Genomic DNA, 21467 nt, shown 5'->3' on the forward strand with positions numbered 1-21467 from the left:
CCAAGAATCTTTCCATTGACCCAGTACTCTACCTTCCTGTTATTCTTCCCAAAGTGCATCACCTCACATTTAGCTGCATTGAACTCCATTTGCTACCTCTCAGTCCATTTCTGCAGTTTATCCAAATCCCCCTGCAACCTGTAACGTTCTTCCAAACTGTCCACTGCTCCACCGACTTTAGTGTCGTCTGCAAATTTACTAATCTATCCACCTATCCCTGTGTCTAAGTCATTTATAAAAATAACAAACAGCAGTGGTCCCAAAACAGATCCTTGTGGCACACCACTAGTAACCGGCCTCCAGGCTGAATATTTTCCATCAACCACCACTCGCTGCCTTCTTTCAGAAAGCCAGTTTCTAATCCAAACTGCTAAATCACCCTCAATCCCATGCCTTTGCATTTTCTCCATCAGCCTACCATGTGGAACCTTATCAAAGGCTTTACTGAAGTCCATGTACACCACGTCAACTGCCCGACCCTCAACTACATGCTTGGTCACCTTCTCAAAAACCTCAATGAGGTTTGTGAGACATGACCTGCCCTTGACGAAACCATGTTGACTATCTAAAATCAAATTGTTGCTTGCTAGATGATTATAAATCTTATCTCTTATAATCCTTTCCAAACCCTTTCCTACAACAGAAGTAAGGCTCACTGGTCTATAATTACCTGGGCCATCTTTACTGCCCTTCTTGAACAAGGGCACAACATTTGCAATCCTCCAGTCCTCAGGTACTAAACTTGCAGACCATGATGACTCAAATATCAAAGCCAAAGGCTCTGCTATCTCCTCCCTAGCTTCCCAGAGAATCCTTGGATAAATCCCATCCAGCCCAGGGGACTTGTCTACTTTCACTCCTTCTAGAATTTATAATACCTGTTTGTAACTAACCTCAATCCTTTCTAGTCCAATATCTCGTACCTCATTCTTCTCCTCTACAATATTCTCCTTTTCCTGAGTGAAAACTGATGAGAAATGTTCGTTTAGCACCTCTCCGATCTCCACAGGGTGTACACTGAACTTCCTACTTCTGTCCTTGATTGGCCCTATTCCTACACTAATTATCCTTTTATTCCTCACATACCTATAGAAAGCTTTAGGGTTCTCCTTTATTCTATTTGCTAAAGACTGCTCATGTCCTCTCTTTGCTCTTCTTAACTGTCTCTTTAAATCTTTCCAAGCTGATCTGTAACTCTCCATCACCTCATCTGTACCATCTTGCCTCATCAACACATAAGCCTCCTTCTTCCTCGTAACAAGAGATGCAATTTCTGTAGTAAACCACGGTTCCCTTACCTTATACTTCCTCCCTGCCTGACAGGGAAATACCTATCAAGGACATCATCTCCTCCCTCTCAGTGGATAATGACACCACTTTATTGACTGCAATTGGAGAGACACCAAGAGGGGAGTCTTTCATCCTCTCCCCTGGCCACTGCACAGCATGGTCCCAGTAATATGTAGTGTTTGTGTATTACCCATCAAGCACTGTGTGGTATGGGGCATCTGACTCTCTATAAGGATTGTCTCAATGTACAGAGCCTACATGGATATGGAATGGCCTTCTCCATTTCCTCTGCATGACTGTGCATGGTCTGTGGAAGAGTGCCTCATTCCTGATGAAGGGCTTATGCCTAAAACATCAAATTTTCTGCTCCTTGAATGCTGCCTGACCTGCTGTGCTTTTCCAACACCACACTCTTGACTCTTATCTCCAGCATCTGTAGTCCTCATTTTCTCCTCTGGAAGCTCAGCCAGATGTCCCTGTCCATTGTTCCATCCCCAGTAGGCTCATTGTGATTGGTAGCTGCACTAGCCTCTCATTGGTCTGAGGTTCAGTATAGGCCTGTTCTCCAACAGACATCTGACTGTCAGTGCCTTGGGTTGTCACAACCTCCAGCTACTGCTCCTCTGCATCTGTGAGGTGTTCACCAGCTTGTGGCCCTGAATTCAGTCACAAATGTGAACCCACTGACATGAATGAATCTCGACTGGTGAGGATGTGATTGTGGACTCTCTGAGGGTTTGATGGCTTTGCCCTTAAACGTGGACAAAGTCAGAAGTCATAGGACAGCAGGTTAGAGCCCAACAGCTGTATTTGAAATCACAAGCTTTCGGAGAGCTGCTCCCTCATCAGGTCGGCTGAAGGGGAGCACACAGGCACAGAACTGAGAGGCAGAGAGATCAAAAAATTGTACAAAAGGTATGAGTGGAATGTTGACGGTCTGAATAATAACTCTGTGGGTGATCAAAAGTGTCAGACAGTGTGAGGAAAGTGTCAACAGCTGAATAACAAATGAAGGGATGATCTATGATCTGATTAATTGAGGCAGAGAGGTAATTACAAAACAAATTAAAATAAAGTCAGGCTGGAGACAAACCAAACGGCTGGAATAACGTGCCGAGGGTCTAACCAAAGTAACAAGTAATCCAAGACTGGACAAATGAATTAATGTGGAGAGATCTACGCAGTCTAATACTGGCAACTCCCCATCATGGCTATCCTTCAAAGAGCACTGGAGGATCTGTTCAGGCAGCAGCATCTCCTTCCCAGTGTGGGAACCTGTCAGAGAACAAAAACAATTCAGGCAGCATGCTGAACAGCATCTCTGATCCAGGGCCACCATCTATCTGATCCTTAACATCAATTTCTTACATACATCTGTTGCACTTCATTTACTGACTGCCTTGCACATGGAGATTTAAACGGTTAGACTCACCTTCCCAGAAGTCCTTTGTTCCTCCCTCGCACCTCTCAGCAAATGGAGGCCCCAACGCCAAGAAATAGAGTCCTCCATGGTAACCTCAGACCAATGATGGGAATTGAACCCATGCTGTTGGCATTACACTGCGCTGTAAACCAACAATCCAGCCAACTGAGCTAAACCAACTCCCCAGTTTAATGATTCTTCAGTGTTCTTACCGTACTGGGATGGAATTCAGTGTTCTCACTGTATTTGCGATGGTCCTCAGTATGAAACTGTACTGGGAGGGCCCTTAATTTTCTCACTGTACTTGGATAGTCTTCAGTGTTCTCACTGTGCTGGGATAGTCCCCAGTGTTCTCACTGTGCTGGGATGGTCCTCAGTGTTCTCACTGTACTGGGATGGTCCTCATTGTTCTCACTGTACTGGAAGGGTCCCCAGTGTCCTCACTGTACCGGGGTGGTCCTCAGTGTTCTCACTGTACTGGGATGCTCCTCATTGTTCTCACTGTACTGGGATGATCCTCAGTGTTCTCACTGTACTGGGGTGGTCTACCGTGTTCTCACTATACCGGGATGATTCCCACTGTTCTCACTGTACTGGGATGGTCCTCAGTGCTCTCACTGTACTGGGTTGATCCTTAGTGTTCTCACTGTACTGGGTTGATCCTCAGTTTTCTCACTATACTGGGATGCTCCTCAGTGTTCTCACTGTACTGGGATGGTCGCCAGTGTTCTCACTGTACTAGGATGATCCTCAGTGTTCTCACTGTACTGGGATGCTCCTCATTGTTCTCACTGTACTGGGATGATCCTCAATCTTCTCACTGTACTGGGATGGTCCCCAGTGTTCTCACTGTACTGGGGTGGTCTACCGTGTTCTCACTATACCGGGATGATTCCCACTGTTCTCACTGTACTGGGATGGTCCTCAGTGCTCTCACTGTACTGGGTTGATCCTTAGTGTTCTCACTGTACTGGGATGGTCCCCAGCATTCTCACTGTACTGGGGTGGTCCTCTGTGGTCTCATTGTACTGGGATGCTCCTCAGTGTTCTCACTGTACTGGGATGCTCCTCAGTGTTCTCACTGTACTGGGATGGTCCCCAGCATTCTCGCTGTACTGGGGTGGTCCTCAGTGGTCTCATTGTACTGGGATGCTCCTCAGTGTTCTCACTGTACTGGGATGGTCCCCAGCATTCTCGCTGTACTGGGGTGGTCCTCGGTGGTCTCATTGTACTGGGATGCTCCTCAGTGTTCTCACTGTACTAGGATGATCCTCAGTGTTCTCACTGTAAGGTGATGCTCCCCAGTGTTCTCACTCTACTGGGATGGTCCCCAGTGTTCTCACTGTACTGGGATGCTCATCAGCGTTCTCACTGTACGGGGTGTTCCTCGGTGTTCTCACTGTCCTGGGATGGTCTTCAGTGCGAGCACTGTACTGGGATGATCCTCCGTGTTCTCACTGTACTGGGGCAGTCCTCGGTGGTCTCACTGTACTGGGATGTTCCTCAGTGTTCTCACTGTACTGGGATGGTCCCCAGTGTTCTCTCTGTACTGGGATGTTCCTCAGTGTTCTCACTGTACTGGGATGGTCCCCAGTGTTCTCACTGTAATGTGATGCTCCTCAGTGTTCTCACTGTACTGGGATGGTCCCCAGTGTTCTCACTGTACTGGGATGATCCTCAGTGTTCTCACTGTACTGGGATGGTCCCCAGTGTTCTCACTGTACTGGGATGGTCCTCAGTATGACCACTGTACTGGGATGGTCCTCAGTGTGAGCACTGTATTGGGGTGGTCCTCACTGAATTGAATTGAATTAACTTTATTGTCTTTGGTGGAACATACTTCAGTACAAATACTTAAGTATCAGGTGTAAAATAGAAAATGAAATAAATAAAAGATCCAGCATAAGAATTAAAAGAAAAAAAATGCAGTCAATTTACCCAAGACTGTGCCAGCACCCAGCCTCCAGATCACACTGGGCCCCAGCCTCCAGTCTGCACTGGGCCCCAGCTTCTAGACCACAGCAGGCCCCGCCTCCAAGCACACTGGGCCCAGCCTCCAGACCACACCACGCCTGGCCTCCAAACTGCACTGGGCCCCAGCCTCCAAACCACACTGGGCTCCAGCCTCCAGACCGCACTGGGCTCCAGCCTCCAAACTGCACTGGGCCCCAGCCTCCAAACCACACTGGGCCCCAGCCTCCAAACCACACTGGGCCCCAGCCTCCAGACCGCACCGGGACCTGCCTTCAGACGATGGCAGGCTTCAAAATAGGAACCCTCACCTCCGGTCTGCTCCAGCATTCACTTCCACACGACAGCCTCTGCTCCAGGAATTGTCTCCCCACAACGGCCTCCGGTCTGGGGATAGCTTCCCCATGACAGCCTCTGCTCCAGGAATTGTCTCCCCATGACAGCCTCTGCTCTGAGACTTCTTGTGATGGCCTCCACAACAGCCTCTGCTGGGAATAGTCTCCCCATGATAGCGTCTATTCTGGGAATCGTCTCCCCGCGATGGCCTCCGCTCCAGGAATCGTGTCCCAATGACAGCCTCCATTTTGGGAATTGTCTCCCCGCAACGTCTCTGCTTCAGGATTTGTCTCACCTGCAACGGTCCAGGACTCACCTCCCAGCGATGGCCTCTGCTCCGGGAATTGCTCCCCAACAAGGGCCTCCGCTCTGGGGATGGTCTCCCTATGACAGCCTCCACTCTGAGACTCACCTTCCCGCAATGGCCCCTGGTCTGGGACTCACTTCCTCCATTCCCATTCAAATAAGTTAAAAATAAGTTTAAGAAAACTGGGATGGTCTTCTGAGAGAGCACTGTATTTAAAAAGTGTTCGGTGACATGACAGCATTGAAACGGTCTTCAGACTCAGAAGAGACATGGTAAATGTTCTTTTAGATTCACAAAGTTGGTTCCTTAACAGCTCTCCTGTGCCAGTTTTGAGCATTATTCACTCGACAGTGAGGTCTGACTGCTGTTTAAAATTGGCTCCAGTCCCCGTGCTCTAATCAGGTATCAATAATTACCCGCCCAGCCCTTAACACAATTCACTTGATAATTAACCAACTATTGTGTAAATTCTCTCCCAAATGACAATGCCATCCTCTTCTAGTTCTACCAGGGCCTATGCCTCTGACAGGAAATTTCACCCATTGAGTGTGGAGGTTGGCACTAGTTCTCAGGGTGAGGCTGGCAGTAAAATGGCTACGGCTTCAGGTGAGGGATTTCCAGGTATAACTGGCTACCATGAAACAGTAGGTACTTGTATGTGGAAAGGTCCTGCCAAATATGGGGGGGTAGTGTCTACAATTGAACTGCAGATTGTTTATTTGGCTTTACCCTGTATGTGCAAGCCGGCAACAGAAAGAAACTTGCAATGTCAACTCCTTCCTTTCAAGCAGAACTATTTTATATCCCAATGGATGTTCAGGTGTTTTAGGAATAATTCAGTATTTGAAGACATGAGTTGGCTAAATGCACCACGTGGTCAGTAATAAGCCACAAAGACAGGACGGTTTGAACATTGACTCGTGGACTTTACTGATTAATTGATCTCTGCTAAGGTGTAATGAAGATTTTCTTTCAAATAGCTTCAACATTCCAGGATGCCATTCCCGATCACCATCCATCCAATGACAATATCAAGAAAATTGGATTTGTCTTCTCCAAGTTCTAAGCCTTGCTTTTATTGAGAATGGGCACTTTGTGATGAACTGTTATTCATGGGATGTCTCACTGTCCATCTTCAATAAAGTCTGAAAGAAAAGGGTGGAAATTCAAGACAAAAATGTGGTTCCTAAAATCTAATTTGCAGTCACGAACTGTCGTACTAACTGTGTACTCGAGTCAAGGAGTCATACAGTCAGACAGCATGAAACAAACCCTTCGTTCCAACTCATTCATGTTGTCCAAGTTTTCCAAACTAAACTAGTGCCACTTGCCTGAATTTGGCCTATGTCTTTTTAAACCTTTCCTTTTCATGTACCTGTCCAAATGTCTTTTAAATGTTGTAACTGTGCCTGCATCTACCACTTCCTCTGGCAGTTCATTCCACATATGAACCACACTCTGTGTGAAAAAGTTGCCCCTCAGGTCCCTTTTCAATCTTCTCCTCTCACCTTAAAGATATGCCCCCCTAATTTTGAACTGTCCCACCCCTAGGAAAAAGACCGTTTCTATTCACCTTCTCTAAGCCCCTCATGATTTTATAAACCTCTATAGAGATCACAACTCAACCTCCTAAGCTCCAGTGAAAAAACGTCCCAGCCTATCCAGCCTCTCCTCATAACACAAACCCTCCTGGCAACAGCCTAGTAAATCTTTTCTAACCCTATCTAATGTAATAATGTTCTTCCTATAGCAGGGCAATCAGAACTGTACACAGTGCTCTAGAGGTGGCCTCACCAATGTCCTGTACAAACTCAACATGATATTCCAATTCTTGTAGGAACCAGAGGTTTGACCAGGACCAATGTTTAACAGTAGCTGATCATACAGTGATCACAGCTTCAGCTGAAATATCATTTGTTCATTTCCTCTGCTAAGTGGAACATGACATTATTGTATTGGTTTAAAGATAACATTTCCATACATTAGAATGTATGAAAACTATATCGGTCTGGGGAATGGGGAAGTACATTAGTCCATGTATAACCCCTTCATTTGTGCAGTGACCAAACAAAGCTGGTGAAAAAATGATAATCATAGTGAAAAAAGAAATGCAAGTAAATGGTGATGCCTGCAATAAACATGCACGGACTGTACATCACTGGTGTTTCATGCTGTTCTGAACATTGATTCAGACACAACAAGCAAAAGAGACTTTTTTTTCGGCTAATACCTTTCAAGGTCATTTTAAACTTGTGATGCATTTCACTGCTGAACACTCAATTCTAAAACTGTGCTTTCCTCAGGTCTTACCTGCAGCATAACAGCAAACAAAGTGAACAAAACAAACAAAGCTTTCTGGCCAAGAGTCTGGGTGCAGCAACCAAAGTGGGCAAATTGTAATGAAACAGGAAAAGGAAGAAGGGAGTGTACCTGAGAAGCGTTGACAATAGAACACTGGAGCAACCTGAAACAGGAAACAAGCATCCTGCTATCAAATCTGCCTTCTGAAATGTTGCAGATTTAGTGCATGACCCAAAATTTCTGCCCACTCATCACTTTAACTTCTATTCCACTCTGACCCTTGTCTCCAGTCTGCTCAAATGAAACTCAATGCAAACTCAGGAAACATCATATTTTGACAAGATATTTCGTAGCCTTGTGCCTTTGCGGTTAATTTGATAACTTTAAAGTATAACTAATCCTGTTTCCTGTCAGACAGCAGGTACTGCCCATGGAGATAGCTGTACCAGTGCTATGGAATTGAAGAAAAAGTGAAATGGTATATAGTGGGGATTCCCTCCCAGTTCATGGCAGGCATGATGCTTTAAACTCCTGACATCCACTTGCCTTTCCCCATCAGATTCCTGTCAGGAAATCTTTCCTTCGCCACACTTACCCCCTCCTCCTTTACTGTTCTATTGGAAACAATTCAACCCACTAAGTTTCATGGTTTAGAATTGTGCAAAGATATAAACCACTCATACTGAAATGATGATTGCTGGTCAAATGTTGCCACGTCTCATTGACTTCTATTAAGATTTAGTTGAAAGTAAACCCTGTGAAATATTAATAACGTACAGGACAGCCCTTTATTTTGCATTCAGTCTGAATTATAGCTTTTACACAGTACTTTTACAGTATTCATTTTTGATATCCAAGATATTAATGGGATTAGAATTGATGCCTACTCTACATATTTCCCTCAAGTTGGACATACGATCCGCTGGCCAATCAGATCCTTTCAGTTTTCTAACCAGTGAATCATAGAATCACAGCCTCTTTCCCCACTCTGGGGATTCTATGTTACAATTATTATCCATTCAGGGAGAGGAACAAATAAGCTTGTTCCCTTCACTCAAAGCAAGCTTGCTACCTGAAGTCAGTAATTGAGAACTAGTTTGAATAAAAGTAAATTTGCTTGTTTACCAACTTCTGATTTCACAAAAAAAATTAATATTCTTTCAGCAGTTGAAAGACTTCTAATCTTGGAGATAGTGTTAGTACAATTACAAGATTTAAAAGACATCTGGATGGGTGGATGAGTAGGAAGGGTTTAGAGGGATATGGGCCAAGTGCTGGCAAATGGGACTAGATTTACTTAGGATATCTGGTTGGTATGTATGAGTTGGACCGAAGAGTCTGTTTCCGTGCAGTACATCTCTAAGATTTCTCCCATATATTTTGTGGCTGTGCTCGAATCATTTAATGATTCCTATTGTAGGTAAATCCAGGATTAGGGGACACTTTTAAAATGAGAGGTTGCCTTTGCAGGACAGAGAAAAGGAGAGTTTTTTTCTCTCTCAGTGTTGTGTAAAGTTGAAACTCTGCCTCAGAGGGCAGTAGAGTCAGGACTGTAGAAGCTTTTCAAGACAGAGTTGGATCGATTCTTATTATACAGAAGAATCAAGGGTTACCCTGGGGAGATAGAAATGTGGAATTCAAAACAGAAACAGATCAGCTATTATCCTAATGATTAGCAGAGCAAGAGTGATCCACTTCTGCTCCTATTTTGCCAGCTGGGATTATTAATAAATTTGACCTCGCGCTAGCACTAACTCTAACCATGACCCTGACCCTAACTTTCACTCACTCCTCCATTGTGCTTATTTTCTTCCTTTCATCTTTTCCCCATTTTTTCTTTGGCTCTGCACTTGCTTAAAAGACATCTCTGATATCCTCCAATTTGGATGGAAGGTCCAAAAATATCCAAGCAAGTGAATAAAATAAAGAATTGCTGATGCTGGAAATCTGAAAGAGAAAGGAAATTGCTGGAGAAACTCATCAGGTCTGGTAGCATCTGTGGAGAGAAAAACAGAGTTAATGTTTTGTGTCCAGTGATGTGCTGAGAGTTTTCAATCTGCTGCTGCTTAATGGTTGCCTAGCCTTAGTTCATACCTGGAAATCAGAAAAGGTCTGTTTCAGATAGCACTTTAACTGCAACCCGATCATGTAATCTGCTTCATCTACAAGACTACACCGTTCATCAAATAGCTCCAATCAAAGTAAAATTCACTGCACATTTCAGTGTAAACATAATAAATGCTGGGAAGCTTCAAATGCTGGAACATGTATATTCAATGGAAACAAATGGTGCCATAATTTGTAAAGTACCAACATTCTGAGAAACTCAATTTAAAACTATATGTAATGGCAACAAAACAATGCCGATCTCCCCCCCCCCCCGTACATTATGATAATCCCGGATGATGTTGCAACTAAACAAGTCAGATCCCAGAATTAAATCCAACTCAATATTTTTCTTTTTTATTCAGCCAGGTTGTCATTGATTGAAACTGGGTGTCAGCTAACTCGGTTGGCTGGATGACAACAGCATGGGTTCAATTCCCACGCCAGCAGGTAATGTGTGCATGGAGTCAGAAGGTGTGGGTTGAGTTCTGAATGAATACTTTGTGTCAATGCTCACTAGCGAGAGGCGATGTGTGTATAGATTTCAGGGAAAAGGACTATAATAAACTTTTAAAAATTAGCATAGACAGAGGGAATACTCTGGGTGGTTTGGCAGGCTTAAAAGTGGGAGGAGGCAATGGTCTAGTGGTTTTGTGGCTGGACTGTTAATCCAGAGATCCAGGTAATGTTCTGGGGATCTTCGAATCATGACACGGCAGATGGTAGAATTTGAATACAATAAAAATCTGGAATTAAGAGTCTAATGACCATGAGGGTGTTGGCAATTGTCAGGAAAACCCCATCTGGTTCACTAATGTCCTTTAAGGAAGGAAACTGCAATCCTTACCTGGTCTGACCTAAAGGTGACTGCTGACTCACAGCAATCTGGTTGGCTCTTAACTGCCCGATGGGCAATAAATTGTAGTGATGCCCTCATCACAGAACTGAATGAACAAAATCTCCAGGGCCAGATATAATGCATCCAGTTTGTTTGGGTGAGGTGAAGGAGGAAATAGGTTAACAAGTTAGATAACATAAATACAATAAGAACAGAAGTACTAGAGGCATTGATCTCCTTGAAGGTGGATAAGAAAAACGAGGACCAGATGAATTGCTGTTAAAGAAAGGCAGGCAGGAAGTAGTAGAAGCTTTGATGATAATTTCCAATTTCCATTTGATCCAAGTAAATTGGAGGTCTGCAAACATTGTACCTTCATTCAAAGAGGGTGCAAAGGATATGTAAAAAAAAACTATAGGCCAGTCAATCAGACCTTAATGATATCAAATCCTGGAATAAATATTGGAAAATACGATTAATTGTTACTTGGATAGGGATGGATTAATCAGGAACACTCAACATTATTCTGTTAAGAGAAGATCGTGTCATACTAATCTAACTGAATTCTTTGAGGAAGTAAGGAGGAGGATTAATAATGCAGTGAATTTTGTCCACAGAGATTTTAGCAAGGCATTTGCCAAAGTCGCACACAGCAGACTATTCAAAAAATGTAAAGGCCATGGGGTACAGGGAAATGTGGCAAATTGGATCTGATTTTGACTCAGAGACAGGAAGAAACAAATGGGAATAGGTGATGGATGTTTTTGCCAATGGACAGCAGTTACCAGTGGTACAGGGACCTGTGTTGGGTCCCTTGTTGGTTGTGGTATAATAGACGTAAATCTATGAGGCATGATTGGGAAATTTGCAGACAACACAAAAGTTGGTTCAATAGTTAATTGCATAGACTATCGTATGATATCAATAGTTTTGTTCAATGGGCAGAAAAGTGCTAAATGGAATTCAGACTGGAGAAGGTGAGGATATGCATTTGTGGAAAACAAAAAGAAGGGAATACATAACAAGCAGGAAAGGTGGAGAAAGTGCAAGTCCTTGGAATGAATGTTCACAGCTTCTCGAAAGGGGCATGATGGAGGGGTAAGGTGATAAGGAAGGCATAAACGATGCTTTCATTCATTGGGTGAGGTATTCAACACAAAAACAGAGATGTAATGCTGGAAGTATAGAAAAAACACTGATGAGGCCATAACTGGAGATTTATTTACTATTGCTGCAAAATGGCAGGGGAGTAGGATGCACCAGCTGATACTCACCCACCCTCCCCATTCTGCTTCTCCTTTTCTTCCTCTCAGTGCTTTCTTTTATTCCTTTTTTTCTCTTTGACTCCCAACCTCCAGGGATGATTCCCAGTCTGGCATAGCATCCTTCTGGCCTCGCGCAGCGGTTCCCTCAGTGTGATGTGGCATCCTACTGACCTGGCACAGTGGCCTCCTGGAACGACATGACATGGCATGGTGCCCTCCTGACCTGCTGCAGCAGCCTCTCAGTGTGGCATGTCTTCAGTGTGGTGCGGAGCCAGGGTCTGGTGCAGATTGGAAGCTAAGCTTTAATGCGGTCTGTTATATTTCACTTCTACTTCTATTTTATTTTATATCTTCTAAGATCTTGTAACTAAAGTAAGTTGTGCCTAGATACTTTTTGGTGATGTATAAACTTATTAACTATACTCATTGAATATATGTGACACTAAAGGCTCTTCTGTTCTTCTTTTCTACAGAATGGGTATAACTGCTTTTGAGTGAGTACATAGGACATTTAAAGGAATGTAGCCAGGGCTTGAAAATTTCAGCTATTAAGAAAGATTGGATAGACTAGAGTTGTTATCCTGAGAATGTAGGAAGCTGAGTGGTGACTTAACTGAAGTGTAAAAAAAATGAGGTTTGGATAGAGAGGACAGGGAAGATCTATTTCCCTGGGAGGTCAATTAATGGGGGACATGGCTTTCCAGTGATAGGCAGAAGGATTCGAGGAGGCAGCATAGTAAGAGAGTGGTGAGGGTCTGGAATATTCTGTCCAGTAGAGTGGGTGAGGCAGAAAACCTCAACTTATTGAAAAGGAACGTGGATCTACACCAGAAGCTACAGTCCAGGTGCTGAAAAATGGGATTACAATGGCAGCTGGCATTCTCATCTGGAGCAGTCATGATAGGCCAAATAGTCTCTTTCTGCTACTACAACTTTTCTGTGGTTCTAATATCCATCTAATGATTGCATAAATATGTCAGGTCTGAAATCACTTCCTAAACATCTGAACAAATTGGTTTCCTCCTTCAAGGCCATTCTTTAAATAAAAACAAAAATTATGGAAATATTCAATAGGTTAGGCAACATCTGTGGACAGAGAAAGAGTTAATGCTCCAGGCTGTTAACATTTCATCAGAGCAGAAGGAAGATGGAAATTTAAGAGTTTTAAGCTTTTTTAAGAAGTGAAGATATCGGGAACAGCAGGTGACACTGACTTACAAAATATTTCATAACACAAACCCATACTTGTATATTGCATTTTGAAAGGAATCAAAGGTTGTGCCTAGACACCCATGTTCACCCAGTACGACATCCAGTACACCCACGTTCTGTCTGCAAAAATGACCCTGAGCTTTCAGTTCTCTGGCTATCATCTCTGTTTCAGGCTTGCTGCAGTGCTGCAGTGAAGTTCAGCAAAAGGTGGAAGAACAGCACCTAATTTTCCCCTTAGGGATCCTGCAGTCTTCTGGACGCAATATCAAGTTCAATAAATTTGGGGCCCAAGCACCTTGCCCCTTATCCTTACTCCAATCTGTTACATCATGCCTTGTCATCACATGAACTTTTAAACTATTAATCACCAGCAGTAATCACACATGCAGTCAATTAGAAAGTTACATGTAACATCCATTATGGGTAATGTGAACCATCAAACATCAAGAGGGATGCTGGGTAGGCAGAACAGGAAGGGGTTAAATCAAAATGGAGTTGGGGGGAAATAAAGCGCTGTGATGTCTCTCTTTAAAGGCAACGGGAGCATTGGTGAGCACTGACAGCCAGCACAAACATAACTGCAGAAGAGGGGGCAAACAGTTGGCATAAAGTTACTGCTTTACCTCTCCAAGAATCATCACTGTCAGCTGAACCTGAGACAGACTGATTTCTATTTATGAAAGTTTGTCTGTGAACTGGTTGACCTACACACTGATTGCACCTCATTGTTAGGAACATTATTACAGTCCCAGGATGTCTCAAGTAAGTAAGAATGCTTCCTTAGTTCAATAGAATGCTTTGGAAGTAACAGATTGATTTGGGGAGGTATAGGCCTGTTTAGAACATAATCTTGCTGATGATGCTCACAGTTGGAATAAGTAAAGCTTTGTCTGCTTGGAACCTTCAGCTCTGCGTGAATTTGTTCCAGGAGAACAGAAAAAATGGGTTTCTTTATTATTTTTAGATTTTTATGTGTTTGGTTCCAATATGACAGGCTTTTTTAAGGCAGCCTGCTAAAATAAGTCAAGTTAGAGTTATGCTTCGTTGCCATTTTAGCTGTTCATTGGTCAGCATCGTGATGGATTATTAAACATGTTCTGCTTCATTAAAAGTTCCCGTCATTAATCTGAATAAAATTATGTCTTGCAATTTAATGTGTGTAGAAAAAAAATACAAATCATGTGTACAACTTAATCTTTAGTACAATAAAGAACAGCCACATGGTGGACTCTTCACTGCCCTCTAGACAATTAAGAACGGGCAATAAATGCTGACTTAGCCAGCAATGTCCTCATCCCGCGAATGAATTAAGAAAAAAACTGAGAGCTGGCAAGTTTATGTAGCAGATCAGGGTCACTGTGAAGCACGCAAGTAAAATCAAAATACTACAGATGCTGAAGATATGAAATAAAATGCAAAGTGCTCAAGAAACAAAGCAAGTCTAGAGTCATCTGTGAGATAGTGTTAACATTTTGAGTCTGATATGATTGTTCTTTGCAAAATTAACTTTGTTTCTCTCACCATAGAGGCTGCCAGGCCTGCTGAGTTTCTCCAGCACTTTGTTTTTGATTTCACTGGGAAGAGAACAGAAGTAATGTGCAGCAAATCAGGTTAAATGTGAGGGAGACACTGAGCTGTGTGCAACTCATCAAAAGAGAGGAAGCAACATCAAAATCAATGTGACCGCACAAGGAGATCATGAGCTGATTGGCTGGTGACTATTGGAGCTTTATTTCCCTTCCTTCAAAATTAGGAAGTCGGTCAAAAGAGCTGAGAAATTAAATTTAAAAATCATGTATTACATAACAATAATTAAGTAAACATTCCAATATGCAACTGACAACAGAAGGGAGGCAGATAGCTTGAGGGACTTGGTTCTTTTAAGTAGTAAATTTTATTACAAATATAGGAATGGCAGGAGAGCTCTGACTCATGGAGTGCACATCCTGCTCTATTTGGGGACCGGAGGACATTTAATGTGTCCTAGATAACCACAGGTGCAGAAATTGTCAGCTGCATCAACTTTCCTTCCTCGTTTCAGAACTTGAGCAGCAGCAGTTTTTTATTCATTCATGGGATGTGGATATCATTGGGTTGTCCAGCAGTCTATTACCCATCCCTAGTTGCCCTTGAGGTGGTAGTGAGCTGCCTTTTTGAATTGCAGCAGTTCACCTGCTGTGGGTTGACTCACAATGCCCCTCAGGTAGGATTTTGACCCAGTGGAAGTGAAGGAATGGCGATATATTTCTGTGAGGATGATGAGTGACTTGGAGGGGAACTAGTAGATGGTGGTGTTCCCAAACAGCTACTGCCCTTATCTATGTGGATAGACGTGGGGTTCAGTTTGGAAGTTGCTGTCACAGAATCTTTCTGCAGTGCATCTTGTACATAGTACACACTGCTGCAACTGAGCATTAGTGGTGGAGGGAGTGGATGCTTATGGATGTGGTGTCAATCATGCTGACCGCTTTGTCCTTTGGTGTCAAGCTTCTTGAATGTTTTTGGAACTGCACCCATCCAGGCAAATGGGGAATATTCCAGTACACTCCTGATTTGTGCCTTGTAGATATGGACAGGCATTGGGAAGGCAGCAGGTGAGTCATTCTCCACAGTATTCCTGGCCTCTGACATGCTCTTGTAGTCAGTGTTTATGTGACAAATCCCATTGAATTTCTAATCAATGGCAACCCCAAGAATGTTGATAGTGAGGAGTCAATGATGAATGTTGAAGGGGCAGTGATTAGGTGGTCTCTTATTAGAGGTGGTCATTGCCTGGCATTTATCTGACATGAATGTCAGTTGCCACTTGTCAGCCCAAGCTTGGATACTCTTGCATTTGAACATGGAACACTTCAGGATCTGTGGACTCATGAATGGTGCTGAAAATTGTGTCATCATCAGTGAACATCCCCACTACTGACCATACGATGGTGGGGCGGTGGGAGGTTATTGATGAAGCATCTGTAGATGGTTGGGCCGAGGACACAACTCTGAGGAACTCCTGCAGAAATGTCCTGGAGCTGAGACGACTGACCTCCAACAACCACAATCTTTCTTTATGCCAGGTATGACTCCAACCAGTGGAGAGTTTGCCCTCTGATACCCACTGATTCTAGTTTTGCTAGAGCTCCTTGATACTACTTAGTCAAATGCAGCTTTGATATCAAGGGCTGCCACTCTCCCTTCACCTCTGGGATTCAGCTCTTTTGTCTACGTTTGACCTAAAGCTGTAAACAGGTCAGGAGCTGAGTGGCCCTGCAGAATCCAAACTGGACATTACTGAGCAGGTAATTGGTGAGCAGATGCTGTTGATGGTATCAGTCGTATCACACTGTATTCCATCAGCTGGTATCATTGCTGCACAAAGTGAGAGTGCGATAGATAACACTTTTATCAATGTGGTCACCTGAAAGCTTAAGAGTGGGTAGAGAGAGAAGGAATAGGTGAACACCAGGTTGTCAAGGTGGACTGGACAGTTGGTGGAGTTCTGAAAACACCTCACTCTCCAACCTACAAAACTGATACAAGTGATAGTTCATATGGAGAGTAAAGCCAGAGCCACAACATGGACATGAAATGGACTTTGGACAGAAAAGTGTGGTGAATGGTCCTTTTGTACAGTCGTCTTCTCCAGGGTTTCCATGCTTATCCTGAATACATACATTTAGACTTTGAAGTACAGGGCACAATTTCAAAATTTGCAGATGATATGGAACTTGAATGTATTGTCAACCAGGAGGAGGATGGTGTAGAAAGTTGGTGGAATGGGTGGACAAGTGACAGATGAAATTTAAGATACAAAAGAGTAAAGTGATTAATTCTAATGAGAACAACGTGGAGAGGTAATATAACAAAAGGTAAATTCCAAAGGATGTGCAGACATAGCAGGACATAGGGGTATCTGTAGATAAATGACTGAGAGAGGCAGAATAAGTTGAGAGCGCAGTTAATAATTCATAGGGTATACTGGGCTTTATCAATAGAGGGATATATAAAAGAAAGTTATGCTAAATCTGTATAAAATATTAGTTTAGCCTCAACTGCAGAACTGCATCCAGTTCTGGACACTATACTGTAGGAAGAAAGAGAAGTTATTCAGAGAGGGTACACAATAGATTCATGAGGATGGTTCCAGAGATGCTGGATTTCAGTTACACACAAAAAATTGGGACCATTCTCTTGAAGCAAAAATTGAGAGGAGAATTGATGGAGGCACACAAAAATCACAATGGTTGGGAGAAACTGCTCACATGGGTGGAAGGATTGACAATCAGATGGCATAAACGTAAGCTTATTAATAAAAGAAACACAGTGACATGAAAGCATTTTTTCATGCAGGAATGCACTGCCTGAGGGTGTGGTGGGGGCAGACTGGATTTCACAAGGGACTTGGATCCATATCTGAAAAAGAAATATTTGCAGAACGTGGAAAAAAGCAAGGAAGTGATGCTGTGTAAATGCTCTTTTAAAGGGTCAACACAGATGTGGCCAAATGGCAAACTCCTGTGCTGTATCAATCTATGAATTCTGTAAAATAAAACAGAGTCTTTATACTGTCAATTTTAACAATATTACTTTCGATATAACAGGCCATTACCTTAAGAAACACAATTTGGTTATGGCATTCAGTGTACATTCTAAGAATTCTGTGGGCGGTTTACTTAACATTCGAGATATTATGTTGAAAGTTTAAATCACTCCAACAAATATTGATATTATACCTTCCAGTGATTTTTCTCAGTTATACACCAGACATTATACATGTACGATATACAAAATTAAACATTCCAGCAATTGTATGTACTGTACACATTGTTAAATGAGTTGACATGTTACTGCAATTATTTGATAGCAGGTTTTTATAGTAGAAATAGTATAAAATATTCAGGCAACTAAATTTTTAACTAATTACTCAGCAATAGTGACTTATATTTCATGAAATTCTCAGTGCCTAGTTTTGCAAAATGCTCCTAGGTATGGGCACATACATGAGATAGAGCAGTTGAATAAAAAGACACTATTTCCATAACATAAAATTGGAAGCAGAATGTAAACACATTTCAGTGCAATATTGCTGATATAATCAAACAGCAATTAGCATAAAGGCAACAAAGCCACGAAAGAACACCAAATCAAATTGAGATGAATACAATAGCATTATTCCAAGCTCATTTGGTTAATCATTACCAGATACAAAGTATTTATTGCATTTCCATTACTAAGAGATAATTAGAGTGAATAAAAGAGTCCTGTACTCCAGTAATACATGTCAGTGATCACATCACTTCCACAACAGGTTGGTGTTAGAAACTTCAGAAACTGGAAACGAGTGGGAGATACCAGTTTAATGAATAGCTTCCTTTTGCCTAAATATCTTTGTAATTCAAAATACTCACACCAATTTCAGCCTTTAAACTTATAAAGACAGTTTATCTGGGACAGCTGAAATGGACATGATGGGCTGGGGGAGCTGGGAGAAGTAGAGAGGGTGTACCTGCATAGGATTCCCTACAATGGAGAACTGTCAGCCTGATTATAATTCAATCACATCAGGCCTCAACTACGGGAATGATGCAGAGCTCTCCATAGCCTACTGTGTAAAATAGAAGATCCAGTGCACTCAATCAGACATATCCTCCAAGCAGTGCTCAAAGTAAATGAGAATGGCAGTCAAATCTGCCTCTGAAATGTTGTTGGTAGCCTCAAACATGTAAAGACAGAAGTGACCTTTCTCTCGGAGACAGTGAGGTCAGCCCTTCTCTAGTTCTAAGGAGTCTCTGAAAACAAATAATCCCTAAGGAAATCTCAGGGGAGCTCTCAAAATGAAAAATAATGATTTTGATCTCTGTCTCCCAGTCAAGTCCCTATATCAATATTGTTATTCACAATTATCACAACATTTAACTTACAGATACCAATTCAGCAAAATTATTCTGAAGTTACTGTTCTAAAATGATTAAGTGGACAGACTTATTAGTGATGGAGGGCTAAAGTAGGATGACAATATATCTGCTTTTGGATTCAATCCTCAGGTGAGATACTGTCTCAATTGAGTAATCAATGACCCAGAAGAGCCCCCCTCCCACTTCATGAAATTCATCTTCAATAAATGCCCTATTAAAAGCTGTGATAGTTAAAATCTCAAGCCATGTGATCTGAGCTGTCCTGAGGTGATAAAGGAAATGGACAAGTTTGTGTTATTGGGCAGATGGCAATGGCTGGAAGGATTGCCAAGTTCCTTTTTTTGACTGGTTGTAGGAGAGACCCAACATAGAGACTTTACGTAAAGATCTCACTCTGTGGCTACAGTGCATATGCTTGACCCTATTCATTTTTGAATAGTTCCTGAATTTTGCGGTTTTCCTGAGAAGCCTAGTAGAAAGGAAAATGGCTCCAGAGCCAAAATGTCCAAAGATTGGGGGCCACAGGTAGCTGGGCTACTAAGTGGCAGCTGGAACCAGATCAAAGTGCACTCCACGATCTTGGATCATGTGGAACTGGTGTCAAGTTGTGTATTCCTGGAATCTGCTGAGAATATGTGGCCAGTTTAGATTTAGCTGGTGTGGATGTGAGATGGTCACTAAATGGTTAAATAATATGAATTTACAATGTCCATCATTTAACTATAATCCAATATACATTATTAAATCACAAGGCCATTCATAAGGAGCCTCATCAAAGTTGATATAATTTTCAGATTTAGAGGAGTGTCGCATTTGCCAAGCAATCCATACAGAATTTCATTAGCGAGCAGGTAATAGGTTTTCTAATAACACAGAGGCCAACGCTGGGAAAAAAGAAATTCAGATGTCCAGTGGGCTGACAATGGTGAAATCAGAATCCTTGCTGTTGCTACTGTCATCATCTGGACTGGATCCTGAGTTGCTGGATGGTGACTCCAGAACTCCACCAGTCAGAGGGTCAGAAAAAACTGGGGATTGCTGTGATTGTTTTCTAATTGCTTCAGTGGTGTTAGGTTTCTGTGAAGTTTGAAGCTTCTTTGCCATTCCTGTTGATTCCAATTTTTCTGAGGGATGCTCATGCACCAAGTCATCATCATCTTTAGAAACCAAGATATAGTCATCTGAATTTCTACCTTCTGAATTCAAGGAAGTCAGCGATGTAGCCTAGAGATAAAAATGGCAACAGTTAAAAAACAGTGGGTCACTAATTCACAAAACAATTGGTTATGGTGAACATTTACAAAAGATTTAGATACGCATTTGTCAAAATTGTTCCCATTAGTAAAAGGATTCAGAACCAAAGGAGATCAATTTTAAGCCAAAACAACCAGAGGAACTGTGAGGAAAATCTTCTTTATGCAATGGTGTTGGAGTGTTTAGGATTTTGAATGTTTTGTCTAAGAACCCATTGGGGGAGATTTAATTGAGGCATTCAAAGGGAATTTGGTATTTGATAAGAAAAGATGTGTGAGGCAGGCAAATTAGACTGGCTGCGTTGTTCCTGCATACAGCTATTGCAGAGGTGATGGGCTGTAACCATTCTGCAATATTATTTAATAAGAAAAAAGAAATATGCTGAAAAGATATAATTTTAAAACTCAAATATCAAACTGAAGATTGAAAAGTTGATTAATACATTCAGCTGGTCAATGCATTTACAAAAGTAACTCTGACATCTGTATTTATACAACATGCACTTGAAACTGAAATTTATTTAAGCAAAATGATGCAGAAATAATGTACTGCACAAGCAGGCTTGTCTCTTTTGGACTAACAATGTAAATTCAATCATTATCATGTAGAAAGAGATGAGATAAAAAGTCCTTGTATTTTTTTTTAAACCCTTACTTTTAAATGCAATTTATAGCCATTAAAGCTGATAAAGAATTTTCAAAATAAGAAGCCATTAGCCCAGTACCAATATAAAAACAGAAACTTCGGGAAAATCTCAGCAGGTCTGTCAGCATCTGTTCAGGGAAATCAGAGTTAACATTTTGGGCCCAGTGACCTTTCTTTAGAACTGATGGCAGCTACAAAAAAGACAGTTTTTATATGAAGATGGGGAGAGGGGAGAGTAAATGATAGATGCAGACAGAGCCCAAAGAGAGAGAAAAACTGTTGGACGTTCAAAGGAGTGGTTAAAGGGCAGTCTGGGGGACAGTGATAGCTGCTAATGGGGGACAATTAGTGGGTGGCAATGGGGAGTACCTGGTAGCAGCCCATGTAATGACATGGGCCTAGTGTCTGGGAAATCCCAGAACACACTCCCTGAGATAAGGAGACCAAAACTATAGTACTACAGGTGTGATCTCAGCACGTCTATGAAGACATCCCTGCTCCTGTACTCAAATCCTTTTGGTATGAAGGTCAACATACCATTTGCCTTCTTAACTCCCTGTCACTGCTCTACATTTAATTTCAGAAAATGGACAGCAAGACATAAGAATGGATCCTG

General features: G+C 42.3%; 1 protein-coding gene across 10 annotated transcripts in view; it reads right to left on the reverse strand.

The window, feature by feature from the left end:
- Positions 1-17574: 17574 nt before the first annotated feature.
- tbc1d5 (TBC1 domain family, member 5) overlaps positions 17575-21467 on the reverse strand; it is a 511825-nt gene continuing 507932 nt past the window's right edge. For all 10 annotated transcript variants that reach the window (XM_072575721.1, XM_072575720.1, XM_072575718.1 and 7 more), the window contains one exon: positions 17575-20176. In XM_072575721.1, the coding sequence (XP_072431822.1) occupies positions 19853-20176 (324 nt within the window). In that variant the 3' untranslated portion in view covers positions 17575-19852. The remainder of the gene's footprint in view (positions 20177-21467) is intronic.

The sequence above is a fragment of the Chiloscyllium punctatum genome, chromosome 8, assembly GCF_047496795.1.
Source record: "Chiloscyllium punctatum isolate Juve2018m chromosome 8, sChiPun1.3, whole genome shotgun sequence".
Taxonomy (NCBI): domain Eukaryota; kingdom Metazoa; phylum Chordata; class Chondrichthyes; order Orectolobiformes; family Hemiscylliidae; genus Chiloscyllium; species Chiloscyllium punctatum.